Source organism: Echinops telfairi, unplaced genomic scaffold (assembly GCF_000313985.2).
Source record: "Echinops telfairi isolate 266 unplaced genomic scaffold, ASM31398v2 ScPeMD7_655;HRSCAF=1070, whole genome shotgun sequence".
In the NCBI taxonomy this organism is placed as follows: Eukaryota; Metazoa; Chordata; class Mammalia; order Afrosoricida; family Tenrecidae; genus Echinops; species Echinops telfairi.
Window position 1 is genome coordinate 22,812,141 of NW_022104553.1, and position 15,698 is coordinate 22,827,838.

The window sequence follows — 15,698 nt, forward strand, 5'->3', positions numbered from 1 at the left end:
GGGCTCGGGTGAGCCCGCTCAAACGCCCCGGGAGCCACCGCCGCCTCCTCAGCGCCAGTCCTCAGCGCTGAAAAGACTCTCCTTTCGCCTCCCGACCGCCCCGCCAGTAGGGACCGCCCCTCGTCTTGACACCGTCCAATCCACGGCGAGCCCCCTCATCGGCCACGCCCCCCAAACCAGAAAATCTGTCCTCCAGAGCCAATGGGTGCACAGGAGATAGACAGCGGCCTGTCGGACCGGCGGTAGATGGTCAGTGGAGCCAATCGGAGGGCGGACTGGGCACAAGGCCCCGCCTCCGGAACAAAAGAAAGCGCTCGGCCAGACGACCCGCCAATGAGAAACCTCAATAGTTGTGTGGAGGTGGGACTAATCGCGGGCCGAGAGAAGTGCGCCTGCGCACTAGAAGGGGCGGCTAGGAGACCCACTCAATGAAGCGCCGCCCCTAGTTGCCGGGCGGCGGGACTTTGTGAATCCTGTTGCTAGGGGGCGTGGCCGCAACTGTCACTTGTTTCAAGGATCCGCACCCCTTAAGCTGACCAAGTTGGCTAGGATGGCAGCGGTTGCCAGGCAACCTGGAGCCATTTTGGCTCCCCATTCTTTTGGCTTAAGTACCTTTGGGTACTTTGGGTTATTTACCTCCCCTCCGTTTTGTAAACTTCCTCCGGCCGGGGCCTGTCGTAGCTCAGGCTCCTTTCCACCGAACGGTACTTGCCACCTGTCCTGGAGAATGGCGCAAAAGACCAAACCCACTGCCAGATTCCGACTCGTAGCGACGCTACCTATAAGGAGTTTTCAAAGCTGTACATCTTTACAGGAGCACACCACTGCATCCTTCACCCGTGCAGCAGCTGTTGCTTTTAAACCTCCGACCTGGGGATTAGCAGCTTGACCCTTTGACCGCAGCACCACACGTCACTCAAAACTCACTGCCATGAAGTTGATTCCCAACTCATAGTGACCCTGGAGGACAGGGTAGACCCGCCCCTCTGGGCTTCCGAGGTTGTAGAAAGACTCATCTGTCTTCCTCCAGCTCCTAGTGGTTTCCAACTACCGACCTTCGGCTTCTCAGCCCCACGTGGCACTCACTACCCAGTCAACAGCAAATTCGGCCTCCGGGGAACCACGTGCCTCCCTAGCCCCGCCCTCTTATGAAGCTCCTCCCCCTCAGGTGTCTCCACTCAACTCTGCCTCCTCCACTACCTATCCTCTTCCCGACACATCTCTCTGCTGACCCTAAACATCACTCCCCTTTCTGCACATCCTCCTGACCCCTTTGATGGCGTATCCCTCCCAGAGCCCTTTCTCTCTGACTCCTCCATCCTCCCATCCTTTCCATCCTCCCATCCTTGTCCCCTTCGCAAATCCTCCCTCCTCTTAAAAAGCCACCCAGCACCTTCCCAACACAATTGCTGAAGACAAAGCAGGTGCATAAGCAAATGTGGTGAAGAAAACTGACGGTGCCCAGCTATCAAAACATAGCGTCTGGGGTCTTAAAGGCTTGAAGGTAAACAAGCGGCCATCTAGCTCAGAAGCAACAAAGCAAAAAAAAAAAAAGAAGAAGAAGAAGCAACAAAGCCCACATGGAGGAAGGACACCAGCCTGTGCAATCACAAGGTGTCCATGGGATCAGGTATCAGGCATCATCAGAACAAAAAGTCCTATCATTGTGAATGAGGGGAAGTGCAGAGTGGAGACCCAAGCCCATCAGTAGTCAATTAGACATCCCCTTACGGAAGGGTCACAAGGAAGAGATGAGTCAGGGTGCAGTGTAGCAATGATGAAACATACAACTTTCCTCTAATGCCTAAATGCTTTCTCCCCACCCCAACTATCATGATCCCAATTCTACCCTACAAATCTGGCTAGACCAGAGGATGTACACCGGTACAGATAGGAACCGGAAACACAGGGGATCCAGGACGGATGATCCCTTCAGGACCAGTGGTGAGAGTGGCGATACCAGGAGGGTGGAGCGAAGGTGGGGTAGAGAGGGGGAACTGATTACAAGGATCTACATGTAACCTCCTCCCTGGGGGACGGACAACAGAAAAGTGGGTGAGGCAAGACGTCAGATAGTGCAAGATATGACAAAATAATTATAAATTATCAAGGGTTCATGGGGGGGGGAGTGGGGAGGGAGGGGCAAAAGTGAGGAGCTGATGCCAGGGGGCTTAAGTGGAGACAAATGCTTTTGAGAATGATGAGGGCAATGAATGTACAAATGGGCTTTACACAATTGATGTATTTATGGATGGTTATAAGAGTTGTATGAGCCCCTAATAAAATGATTTTTTTTTTAAAAGCCACCCCGATGTCCTAGCCTCTCCTTCCCTGCTGAGGAAGCAAGTGCAGAGGCCCACGAGGAGGACCCTGGGCTCAGGTCTCTCATTGTGGCTGCGCACAGAAGGGGGGGTGCGGGGAGGGGGGCTGGAGGGAGCGATTCAGGCTTTCACGCTCCATCGTTGTTCCTGAACTGGGCAGGTGAGAGGATAGACCAGAGGCCAGGCCCTGCTTAATGAGGGATTAGACACAGAGCTTTCTAATCCTGGTGACCTTTAGGAGATGCTCAAGGCCTGCCCCTCCCCAGGAGAGAGCCAGGTGGTACCAGCCCTGACCACCCCCCTGCCCTCCCTCCAAGCAGTACCCTCTCTATCCCTCCACCGCCATCTCCTCACCCTTCCCCACAATCCTGGGGGGGGGGTGTCATACTCCCATGGTCCCTGGGCCCCTACAATAGACACCCTGGGATGGGAGGGAAGCTAGCTAATTAATCCCATCCGGTCATTAGTGGGGATTCTGAAGGATAGAGGGGAGTTGGGGACACCAGTGGGGGAGGGGTGTGCCCGGGGTTGATGGGGCATCCAGCAAGCTGGTGGCAATGACAGTGTGCCGGAACATGTCCTCTCCCCTGGCACTGGCTCCCGCTGCGGCTGGCTCCCAGCCCGTGGGGTACTTAGGTAGATGAGAACATGGGCCAGGGGCCAGGTGCGAGGGCCCATGCCCCAGAAACACAGCCAAAGACACACCTACCAGGGCTACCAGTTCTTTAATCTGGAGGTGGGGGGTGTGCGGGGGAAACAGCTGTCACCCCCAGAACACAGTCCCCCGCAGCAGTACAGTCCACAGCATTCTGAACTTGCCCCTCCTACGCCGGCCCCCTGAGCTGAACCACGGGGGAGGTGACCTGGTCTGGGGCCACAGCCTGCAGTGTCCATTGCCTGTCCCATGACTCAGAGAGGCTTAGCGCAGAACCAGTTTTTGGAGCACCCCCCTTCCCAGCTACCAGCCGGGTGTACCAGTGCCCGGCAGAACCAGGAAACCAAGACCCTCGCCTCCACCACCACCCCCCAACACACACCCCGAATTCTGTAAGGAACCATCTTGCTGTGAAAACCCTCAGAGGTCTTCAGGGTTCAACGCCCCACTCTCCAGATAGGGAAACTGAAGTTAAGAGAGGGAGTGATTTTCCCAAGGTCACACAGTAAGTTCCCACAGACAGAAAGCTCCCTGCCTTTCTGCCCAGGACTCATTCCCGTGAGCTCCAGTTTAATGTCTAACCCTATTGGAGGGTCCTAAGGTTGGGGAGGGGGGGAGGCTAAAAGAGAGATCTGCATTTTATATAGATATGATACATATATGTATAACATCTTTAAGAAATAGATACATGTAACTAATTGTAGGATTCCAGAGCATTCGTGACTCGGCAGTCACAGACCTCCCCTTCCCCCCTTGTCCACTAAGAACCCCCCGTTGACCTAGAGGGTTGGGTCGGGGCCCTCCCCTTCCTGGGTCGCTTGGAAATGTCGCTTCTCAATCCGGAGTCCTATTAAAAAAAATCATCAGGCGTTGTATCTGGAGGCGATTTGAACTTCTCGGCTTTGGTGAGTGAGCAGCTCTGGATCCCTGGAGCCTCTGACTACTTTTGGCATTACAGAACCCCAAGGAAGTTGGTCCTAGCCAGAATCCTGAGATCCTCAACCCACGTGGGCAGAGTGGAACCAGCAAACCTCAAAGACATCTCGAACCACCACTCCTTTGCTTGACTCTGCGATGGATGGAGGACCACCGAATCCTCGTTCTTTGGGACATTCTAGAATGGCACTTTTTTTAGGGGGGGGTGCGTGGTTTCCCGCAACTTCCCAGGGATCATTCAGAAGCACTGGCTACCCTCTCGAGTGGGGTGGATCTTCAGTCGTCCGTGAATGGTCTGGCTTTCAAGGATATCAAGAACTTGCGACTTTCAGTCCTGCGAGACACACGCCCACTTCCCCATTACTTTGCGCATTCTAGAGACAGAACACTTTCATGGCAAGGGTGGTTCAGCTCCTGAGGTCAAATCTGGTCTAGAAATGCCAGTGCTTGCCTCTGTGGTCAATCCGGACTCCCAGACTCTCAACGCTCCGGCTTTCTGGAACCACAGGATCTTTCCTTGACCTGCAGCCCTCAGACCTTACCTTTGGTCAATCGAGATGGGTATGAGTACTGGGGCAATTCAACAACCACCTCTCTTCAAGGGATCGACCACCAATGGGCTGGCTCCCAGTTGGGCGAGTCTCTCGACTCTTAGGCCATTCCAGACGTACAAACCCCTGATCTCCGTTGTTTGAGAACTGATGACTTCCTCCTCGTCAAGACAGTGAGACTGTGGATTCCAACCACCCAGGAAGAGCCTTGCAGAGGAATCTAGAACCACGAATCCTTTGCCTCTTGGGTCTTCCAGAATTCTGGAGCCCTTTGCTCTGGTGAGACTTGGGATGGTGATGCGTTGTACAGGGTGGTCTCCAGGGGGGCCGTGGAATGCAGAGGAATTGAGGTCCAGTATGTCCCGGGGTGAATCCACCCATTAGGGCAGGACCTGCCCAGGAAATAATTTACCTAGGAGGCCTCTTGGCCTCGGGAAAACACCTGCCCCCGTTTGCAGGAGAATGCTCCAGCTCTCCAGCTTGCGACGTCTTTGAAGAGGGTGGGGTGGTGGGGCACAGAGGGTGCCTCCGGCTCACATCTGGGACACAGGGTCAACGCCACGGGTGAGACAACTCAGGGGCAGGCGGCCCCATCTTCCGCCTCTCCGCTGTCCTCCTCCTTGCCTTCCCCTTCCTCCTCTTCCTCCTGACAGTAGCTCAGGGCCAGTTCGTTCTCGTAACAAAATGCAGCCAGAGAGCCAGGGAAGCTCAGCTTAGGGCTGTGTGGCGATGCCCGCTCGGCCCGTTCATCCAACTCCTTGGCACTGCAGACCGGTGTCCCCGGCACCTCGTAAGTGCGATGGAAGTGACGATAGTCCACCTCGTACTGGGAGCCACGCTGGAAGAGGACCGGCTCGAAACGATGGCCCCAGAGCAGCTCGCCGGGCAGGTAGGACGAACGGCACTGGGTGGTCATGGCCGTGGCCTCCACCATGCCCTCCAGGATGACCACCAGCTCGAAGTCGGCCCGGGCCAGCTCCGCGCGGCCCAACTCATACAGGGGACTGGCAGAGTCGATTTCGTGCACGATGGTGATGGGCGACACCAGGAAGATGCGGTCGGTGCCACCGTCGAAGCCCACGTCCACATCCTGGTGGTCCAGCGGGATGTATTCGCCCTCTGGGGTCACGCGGGGCTGCAGCAAAATAAATAAATAAACCAAAGCAGGGGCCAAAGAGAGCCACGTAGGGAGCACAGAAAGAGACAGGGACAAGGATGGAAGGGATGGAAGAGAAGGGAGAGGTGTGAGCAGAGACCACCAAGAAAGTGGGGTGTGGAAACCAAGACCGGGGGTGGGGAGTGGGGCAGAGAGGCAGAGGAGACAGAGATCCAGAGTGTGGGAAACTAATACCTAGGGAAATAGGACGAGGACTAGATTCCCTAACTTATCACAGAGGGAATCTGGAAAGCTGGTCTTCCACGGTAGGGAACCCTCCACCTTGGTAAGTTAGAGATAGAGTCCAAGTCCATGATCCTGCTTTAAATACCATTCCCACAGATTCTCCACTAACAGCTATGCTGCCTTCCAGTGAGCACATGGTGGATTCGATCTTCCTACAGAAGCAGACAGGATCCTGTTGTTCTCTCTTCTTGCCATGACACCCAACCCCCCTTGTACCTGCCCCCACCCAATGCAGGTATTAGGTTTCCTCACCTGTGAGCTCAGGGACCTTAATGTAGATACCACCCACCTTGTGATGCCTATAACTACTGAATATGTGTGTGTTAAGGCGACCTATAAATGTCCCAAGAGAGTAAAGGCTCCCTCTCACCTCTCCAAGTTCCACGTGGTCCATCAAGAGGAGCTGAGATGAACAAGCTACCATACAATGTGTCTGCCTCCTGCATTTTACTGTCTCCTATCTCTCCTATCCTCTATGACTTTACTGTAATCTTCATCTATCATCGCTGTACTATGGCGCCTTCTGGCCCTTCGGTTGTTGGAGGCTGGTTTCCTCTGACACCGGAGGGGTGGGGTTGAGTCCCAGAGAGAGAAAGTGACAGAGACCCAAAGAGAGGAGAGGAGAGTCTGGAGAGAGATGGGGACGGAGACCCAGAGAGAGAGGAAGATGGAGAGGCAGGGAGAAGAGGACAAAGACCCGAGGGGGTGGCAGGGAGGGTGGCAACCCAGAGATAAAGTAGGGAAAAGTCTCAGAGGGGACTTGGGGGTGGAAACCCAAAGAGCCAAGAGCCAGCAAAGGACGGAGCGAGTGGACACAAGGACAAAAAGGAATCAGGTTGACAGCGATGCAATCAGAGACCCGGACAATGAGGATGGCGTCAAACAGGCGGTTGGAGAAGGGGTAGAAGTAGATTAAAAAAGTTGTTAATGTACGATCCAAAAAGAAATGAACCAGGTGACCAAAAAAAAGGGCGGGGGGAGTCAAGACAATCTCCGTCCAAGCACTCCTTCCTCCAATACCAGCTTGGGTGATTCCCAAAACACAGACAACAAACTAACTACGGTATCTGCCGTTGATTTGATTTGTGGTTTTGACCCCACTAGTTTCTTCCATCCCTTGTCTCCCAACAAACACCCCACTAGGAAACTGATGTCTCTTTCGGACTCAGGCAGCTAATCAGGAGACAGAGTGGTGGGGTACTCCTCCTCTTGCCAGGGTCTCTAGGAACCCCCGGGGGCTGCTGGGAGTTGTAGTTCCTACCACCGCTCTAGCCCCGCCCCCCTTCACCACTTCAGTCCAGCCTTGGTGAATGGTTCTTAAGTGTCCTTGGTACAGGGAGCTGCTGTCATTTATTGGGCACCGGGGGCTATTTTGGGCAATCTGACCACCATTCTAAGGGCCCTTCTGAGGGTACTGAAGGGAGTCGCTATCTTGGGACTGATGGGAGAGGTCGTTAGTTCTCTTTGCTAACTCAATCACTCCTGAACTCAACACGGTACTCATCGGGCACAAAGCTGGTGGGAGAGAAGTGGGGCCATTGGCATGGGGCAGGCAGTCTCCCGTGAATAGGGCACGGCTTGCAAGGCCCCAGAAGCAGTGAAGAAAAGTGCACAGCTGTCCAGGTGTGAGCTGCTCCCCATCCTTCAAACGATCTCCCACAACCCCACAGGGGTCCTCACACCAGAGGCCACAGTGGGCACTGGGAATAGTGTGCACGTGTCCTCAAAGGGTCACAGAGACCCACCACCCACCAAATGACAGCTCCCCTCAGTCTACCCTACCTGGGCACTTACTGCTCAAGACTTCTGGAAACTGTAGCTCACACCTTTAGAGAGGCATGATCTGGACTACATTTCCCACAATCCCCTAGGAGCTCATCCTTAACCCACAAGACCCTCTTTATGTCCTCAAATCTGTTTCTGTCCAGGGCTCCAGAAAGAGCTGGTGGCAGACGCCCTCCCTCAGGTTTACATCTCCTACAACTCTTCAGGGGGACCACGCTCAGTCCACAAGGGTGCCCTGCTCCCCCGAGGGATGCTGGGAATTGCAGTCCCACGCGAGCCTTACACGGAAATGTACGTCTCCCACAATCCCGCGGGCCTCACCCGCCCAACTTCCGGGGCGGGGCCGGAAGCTCGCTCACCTGGAGCAGCTGGGCCCGCACGTGGGCTTCCACGAGGTGGCTGCGGCGCAGGTTGCCCACGCGCCACATGAGGCAGAGGCGATGGTCGCGCAGCGCCACGACGGCGTTCTCGCTGAAGACGAGCGTCTCGTTGCGCTTCTTGGGCTTGGCCATCTTGGCCATGACGGCGCCCACGACGAAGGCGTCGAGCACGCAGCCGGCGATGCACTGCAGCACCACGGCGGCCACGGCGGCCGGGCACTCCTCGGTGACGCTGCGCACGCCGTAGCCGATGGACGTCTGCGTCTCCAGCGCGAAGAGGAAGGCGGCCAGGAAGCTGGCCACCTGCGAGAAGCAGGGCGCGGGCGGCGGCGGCGCGGCCAGGTCGCCGTGCAGGGAGGCGATGAGCCAGAAGGCCAGGCCGAAGAGCAGCCAGGAGGCGAGGAAGGAGCAGGAGAAGAACAGGCACATCCAGCGCCAGCGCACGTCCACGCACGTGGTGAACAGGTCGCTCAGGTAGCGCGCGCCCTGGCCGCCCAGGTTCACGAAGCGCACGTTGCAGTGTCCGTCCTTCTTGACAAAGCGACCCCGGCGCCGACCCACCAGTGGGGACGCTGCGGGCGCCCACCCGTTGCGGCACAGCGCCGGCTGCTCGGCCGCCTCCTCATCGCCGGCCCGGCTGTCCCCAGACTCCAGGGCGCCGCTCAGGCGGCGCAGGGCCCTGGCCAGGCCCATTGGGTGGGGGGGAGCCCCTCCACTTGGCTTAGTGGGGGGCGGCCGCCCGGCAGGGGAACCTACAGGGCAAGAATCGGGCAGAGACGTTAGGGGTGCAGGAGCACTGGGTGTGCGCACATTGGCCAGATGGGGTCCCGGGGCTACAGCAGCTTCAGAAGCAGGAGGAACAGTAAACGCAGACCCTGCGCCTTGGCAGCCCTGCAGGACAGGGTAGAACTGCCCCCCAGGGGTTGTCAGGCTTCAGCTCTTTAGGGAAACCAATGACCTCGTCTCAGACCTGCATATGGCTTTGAACTGCTGACCCTTCCATCCATAATTGAGCACTTTACTCCCTCTACCACCAGGGGGCCTTTTTGTCTCACCTGGGTTGGCCTCAATAAGAATGCACTCCCAAAACCAGGGGTGCTCAATACGTCGATCTCGATGTACTAGTCGATTGCAAATGTAGTGTGGGTAGATCGCATGGCATTAAAAAAAAACAGATGTAAGCCTATCATCAATCCTGTCACTTGATTGATATACAGCGCAGCCAATCAGATGCAATCTTAGGTGTCAAATGCATGCGCAAATAACTGCGCTAAGTGCAGCAAAACTAACAAGCTAAGTTATCACCAATTTTTAGTTTCTCTTAAACGTAAGAAAGGGTATTAAAATGAGTGGGGGAGCTGGACCAAGTAAGAAGACAAAAAACATATCACTTTCATACGGAATGGGAGATTTTGACACTACAAGCCGACATTCAGCTGAAGTCCAGAGTGCAGGAACAGTTCTGGAACTTACTCGCAGAGGGAAAGTACCCAAACATGAGAACATGTGCTACCTCCTTGACTGCATTATTCAGCTGTACTTATTTATGTGCGTCAGCCTTTTCCCACATAAGGATCATAATTCTAAGTACCCTTCCACCATGACTGATGATCATTTGGAATGTGCTTGAGGCTGGCTGTCAGCAGCTACTGTCCGGACTATGCATCCCTGGCTCATTCCATTCAGGGCAAGTCATCAGAGTAAACTCAGGTCATGACAAAAAATATACCTAGTTAATTGTGTTGTGTTGTGCAATATGGACTAATGTGGATATACAAGGTCCATAAATATACATTGTACGTATAAAGAATTCTCAATGCATTTATGAACAAATGTAATAAATAACTGAATAAAGTATATGTTTTGCATTTTTGTAGTTGGTGGTCATTTTGACTTGATCATGTTATCAGTAGCTCGCATGATGAAAAAGTGTGAGCACCCCTGCCCCAAACCAAACCGGCTCCCTGATCAAGTCGATGTTGATTCACAGCAGTCCTCTCTATAGGGTGTCCACAACTGTAAATCCTTCCTGGGGCAGCCAGCCTCATCTTCCTCCCAAGGAGGGGCTGGTGGATTTGAACCACAGAGCTTGCAGTTAGCAGCCCAGTGCCTAACCCACCAGGACTCTCGAAATAACACCATTGCAAGCTCCGTAACAATCGTGGCAGCAGAGCGTTGGGCTGTGCCTGGCATGGTTCAGGTGTCCCTGGATCTCCCCGAGAACACACTCGGCTGCTAACTGAAAAGGGGGAGGCCGGCATCTCCTGAGAGGCACCTTGGAAGAAAGACCTGGTGTTCTGTTTCTGATTCAAACCAGTGGAGCCCAGTCCAGTGCTGCCTCACGTGGGGTCACCAGGAGTCACAAGTGGACCCTTTGACAACTGATTGAGGCACGATTCCAGGTACTTTGCACAGAATTTAACCTCATTCGGGTCATCCATTCTGCTGCTCAGCCTCAGAGGAAGCAGAGGCACAGAAAGTGTAGGCACTGCTCAAGGCAGCTGGGATTTGAGTGACCAAAGGCTAGCCGGAGAGTTTGTCCTCACCAATGACCGCCACCCTGCTGCTCAGGTGGTGACAGGAAGCCGGCTCTGGGGGTGGCACATGTATAAAAGTGGGCGAGCAGAATATAAAGCAATGTGCTTGACGGTGGAGTCAGATGAAATGGAAGTCGTCCACCAGAAGTAGAACAGTCAAGGAATGGGTGCAAGCTCACCCCTTAAGGGGGTTCGATGAATTGTTTCAACTGATGAATACCAGGTTGCTGACCTGAAACGGAACCCCCCCACCTCATCGACACTGAAACATCGAAAATGGGGATGCGTGGAATGGACAAGTCCCCCAAAGGGGAAGAGGGCGCCGATGGACAAGTGAACCCCGACGACAATGTTCCAAACTGGGGCTTCAAAGACACGGCCAGAACGTGAGAAGATAACCCAGCGGGTGGGGGAACGCCGATGCGAATCGTGTCCCAGGTAAGAGGCTTGGTGTGTAGCGCATATGACCACGCATGACGCACAGGCCACCTGTGATGAACGAATGGGTTGAAGACAACGTGCAGACAGAGCACTCGTCGAAGAAAAGAGACTCATAGCCACGAGTCGCTATCATCAGGCTCAGGGAAATGAGGTCAAAACCCCAAGGAGGTACCACCTCGTGCCCCCTGCCTGCGAGTCCATTCCAATTCTTGGTTGTTTCTTTGTTTTCAGTTCCAATTCTTGACTGTGACTCTCTCGGGTGCAGTAGAATTGCTCTGCAGGAAATGTTTGGAGAATGATGATGGCAGCAAAGGTACAAATGTGCTTGACACAACGGACGGACGGACGGATTGTGAGAAGAGTTAGACAAGCCCCCAATAAAATGATTTTTTTTTTAAATTGCTCTGCAGGGTCTCTGAGGCTGTCCACTTGAACATTACCAGACAGCCTCGCGATTCTTCTGGGGAGCGGGGAGCTTGAACCACTGGCCTGGAGGTCAGCAGCCCAACGCTCAACTCACGGTGTCACCAGGGCTCGTTCACCGGCACTAGGGTAATCATAATTAACACAGGATTCGTGTTGGCGAGGGTGTGACCACGTTGGCATCCTCCTCCCCTGCTGATGGGGATCTTAATGTGGTGCAGCTGCTGTGGGCAGCAGTCTGGTAGGAATTTAATCCTGGAGTTAGCACGTTGGTGGTGGTGTTAGGTGCTGTTGAGTCACGTGTCAACTCATGACCACCCCCGTGGGACACAGTAGAATTGCCCCAGAGGGTGGCCTACCTAGACTATAAATCTTTACAGGAGCAGGTCACCTGGTCTTTTCCACCCAGAGCCTCCCAAGCTTGTGATTAGCAGCTAAACACTTAATTGTTGTATCATCCGGGCTCCTTAGATTTGCCAGAGGACCTAGCAAATCCACTCTTCGGTATGTACCCCAAAGAGCGGAAAGAATACACCCACACAATGACTCCTATATGGCAGCATGATTTCACAATAGCAGAGAGGTGGAAACAACCCAAATGTCCGTCTTCTGAGCAGGTAAAAGGTGTCTACCCACGTAGACGCCTATGAATAGAGGCAGAATATGGTCTGATATCCTGCTGGAAGAAGTGCCCCTCCGGTTGGAAGGCACTCAAGAATACAACCAGGGCAGAGCTGCCTCCTCACAGTAAGAGTCCACCTTAATGATGTGGATGGAGTAAGGCCTTTGGCATTTGTATCTGCCGTGAGACACGGCTCAAGGTGAGGAGAAACAGCTGCAAACATACATTAGTAATCGCCCCGTGGGCTGGACGAAGGATGAGTCTAGGAAACTTGGAACTCATCCAAACAAAAAGGAAGAAAGTGCGTCAAGATGACCCATCGGTTCAACTCTTATGCAAAGGTACGCACGAGCCCCTGATGCCAAAGGGGAAGACATGGATGATTTCTCACCAACTTCAGCCTGTAATTGATCAAGCACGCAATCGAGATGCATTGGTAATTGCCAGCTGTGGCAGTTAGATTTTAAGTCAACCTGCACCTGTGTGACAGTGTCCGGTGGCGTGCGATCTGTCCAGTGGGTCACAGCCTGATGATGCTTTCTTGGAGACGTAACCTTTTCTAGGAGAGAGACAGTGAGAACGTCTCTCTCCTCTTTTGCCCTTCGGTTCATCCTGGCTGGAACTCTTGTCTACCACCACTGGCCATTGATCCTGGGAGCCATCCCCCAAGCTGTTGGTGCCCTGCTGTGCTCACACCAACCTTGGGTCCACGGGACTCTAATCCCACCCACCTATGACCTCCTGCGTCCTGCTTCACCTTTCTGCTTCAACGGCCTTCGGCTACGTGAGTCTGAAGAGGGCCTTGACTGGCATCCGGCACTCGGAGGAAGCACGTGATGAAGGGCCAGTGTTGCTGAAGGAAGATAAGCTGCACTGAAGGCTTCGGTGAAAAGTAGGTTCCGAGAATGGATAGCATACCAACGGAGGAGATGTTTCAACAAGCGGAAGTCATCGCTATGAAAGAGGACAGCTGCTTGGCCCACGAACTGGAAGAGAGCCCAGTATCCGCCCGTTTGAAAGAAAGGTGATCGAAACGACTCAGAAGTCATTACCATCCCACACAAGTACAACGTTTGCCGACAACCGGTCCAAAACAGTTGCAGTACTACACTGACATCGGACTACCCTGGGGTAGTCCCCTAATCTGATGTCAATTTAAGGATGAAGAGTGTAGGGGTGGAGTCTAGGCTGTCAATCTGGAGATAGCCAACGAGACTTCTGTGTGGGCATGGCCTTCTCCTGAGAATTCTGGGAAATTTGGTACCTCCTCCTTGGAGGCAGAAGACACCTCTCTCTCTCTCTGCCACTCCCTGGAAGACATTGCAGAAGACAAGTCACATGGATGCAACTAGACCTCAGAAGCTGAAGAAGCCACAGAGACCCCTGCCAGCGCTGAGATGTTTCCAGTGATACTGGATCCAAAGACTTTCTACCCACTGGCTTGTGATCTTCTGCATTCGGTGTCATTGTATGTGTTTCGTGAGTCTGAAGAGGACTTCATAGATTGGTATCATAAATATGGGCTAATATCGGACTTAGGGACTTGATCTGGACTGGGCTGGGATGTTTTCTCAGTATTCAATTGCTCTTGTATATAAATCTCTTTCTTATCCACATGTGTGTCCATGGATTTGTTTCTCTAGTCTACCGGGACTAACACAACCCAAATCCAAGCTAGAGTCAGAAAAGGACTCCGAGTGAGGGATGATCATCGTGGATGTCAGACGGATCTCAGCTGAAAGCAGCAAACACCACAGAGATACTTACTTGGGTTTTATTAGCTATGCCAAGGCATCGGACTGGGTGGATCATAACAAACTCTGGGTAACATCGTCAAGAATGGGAGTCCGAGGACCTCCTGTGGGGCACACGAGGAACCTGTCCACAGACCAACAAGATGATGCTGTAGAATGGGAAGTCGGGTAAGTTGTGCTTCGGGCAGGCATCCTTCCCCGGTGCCGATTCCATCTCTACACCTGAGCAAATGATCCCAGAAACTGAATTCTATGAAGAAAGTGGGATTAGAGGAAGACTCCTTAACGACGCGCAGTGTGCAAATGACACTACTCTGCCGACTGAAAGCCGAGAAGGTTTACTGATGCCTAGCCTTCAGGATGGAGTACATCTCAACCCCTACAAAATCATCACAGCTGACCCCTACAAAATCATCACAGCTGACCCCTACAAAATCATCACAGCTGACCCAAGAACTCCAGGAGCAAGAAGACATCAAAGGCAACATCATGTTGGGCAAACCTGCTACGTGAGACCTCTTTAAGTGCTCTCTCTCTCTCTCAAGTTTCGAACAGCCAAATGTCGCCTTGAGGACTAAGGTGCGCCTGTCCCAAGCCACGGGATTCTCAAAGCCTCATGTGTATGCCAAAGCTGCTCAATGAGCAAGGAAGACGGAAGAATGGAGGCATTTGAATTCATGGTGTTGGCAGCTGGTTAAATCCACGACAGGCGGCCAGAACAAACAAATCCACCATGGAAGTGCAGCCAGAAGGCTCCTTGGAAGGGAGGCCAGCGACACTTTGTCTCCCTTCTTTTGGACATGTCAGGAGGAAGGACCAGCCCCTGGAGAAGGACACCAGGCTTGCTGGAGGGCCATCGCCACAAAAGCCGACCCTCAGCAAGATGGACTGACGTACAGCGAGACTTCAACCAGGGGCCCAAACCGAGCAACGATCCGGGAGGATGGCCCAGGACCAGCAGGGTTGTGCTCTGTTGCGAATGAAGTTGCACCTACCAGCCATCCGATGGATTCTTATTTTATTGATGCGTAATAAAGAATGAAGTGCTACCCCATGGATATAACCTTCGTGAACTTTATGTCAAGTGAAAGGAGAACACACACACACACACACACACCAAAAACCCTGCACATTTTAAGCCATTTACAGGAAGTGTTGAGAAGAGATCACCTTCTATAGGTTCAGAAAATAGATTTGCGGTTGCTTAGGGTGGGGTGGGGGAAGGAATCCTGGTGGTGGAGTGGGTTGCTGCTAACCGCAAGACCAGTGGTTCAAACTCCACAGCCGCTCTGTGGGAAGATGAGGCTGTCTGCTCCCGTCAAGATGTACAGCCTCGGGAAACCCACTGGGCAAGTCCTATCATGTGCTGTAGGGTCTCCATGAGACGAGGGAGTGAATGAGGGTGGCGGAGGGGCCCTGGTGGAGCCGTTGTTAAAGGTCAATGGTTTGAACCCACTCACTGGCTGCTCTGAGGGAGCAGGAGAGGCAATCTGTTTCCATAGATGACAACCTTGGAAACATGGTGGGGTCAAGCCTATCTGTCCTAGGGGACCACTAGGTGTCAGAGGGTAAGGGTCAGGAGATGGTGAGGAGAGAGAGAGGTATCCAAAGGATGTGGGGTTTCTTAGAGGGGTGATGACAATCTTCTGAAAACAATTGTGCTGGCTGCCCATCTTGGAAGGTCCCCCAAACCATGTCATCGCAAGCATTAACTAGCACACATAATTAAATGCATTCCCGTTTTAACAGGAGAAAGACAGGACTTTCTATTTCCATAGGAAAGAGTGACCACCTCCGAAACTCACTGGGCAGCTCTACCCAGTGCTACAGAGTTGCCATGAGTCGGCAATAACAGGGAGGGAGGGAGTTACATTTCAGTAAAACTGACACA

At 53.5% G+C, this 15,698-nt stretch overlaps 1 protein-coding gene across 1 annotated transcript in view; it reads right to left on the bottom strand.

Moving 5' to 3' along the window:
- Positions 1-3,753: 3,753 nt before the first annotated feature.
- Positions 3,754-15,698, bottom strand: part of KCNJ14 (potassium inwardly rectifying channel subfamily J member 14) — a 14,997-nt gene continuing 3,052 nt past the window's right edge. Inside the window, exons 2-3 of the mRNA XM_004710636.3 lie at positions 8,010-8,782; positions 3,754-5,598 (exon numbers count right to left, since the gene is read on the bottom strand). Of these exons, the coding sequence (XP_004710693.2) occupies positions 5,038-5,598; positions 8,010-8,723 (1,275 nt within the window). The 5' untranslated portion in view covers positions 8,724-8,782 and the 3' untranslated portion in view covers positions 3,754-5,037. The remainder of the gene's footprint in view (positions 5,599-8,009; positions 8,783-15,698) is intronic.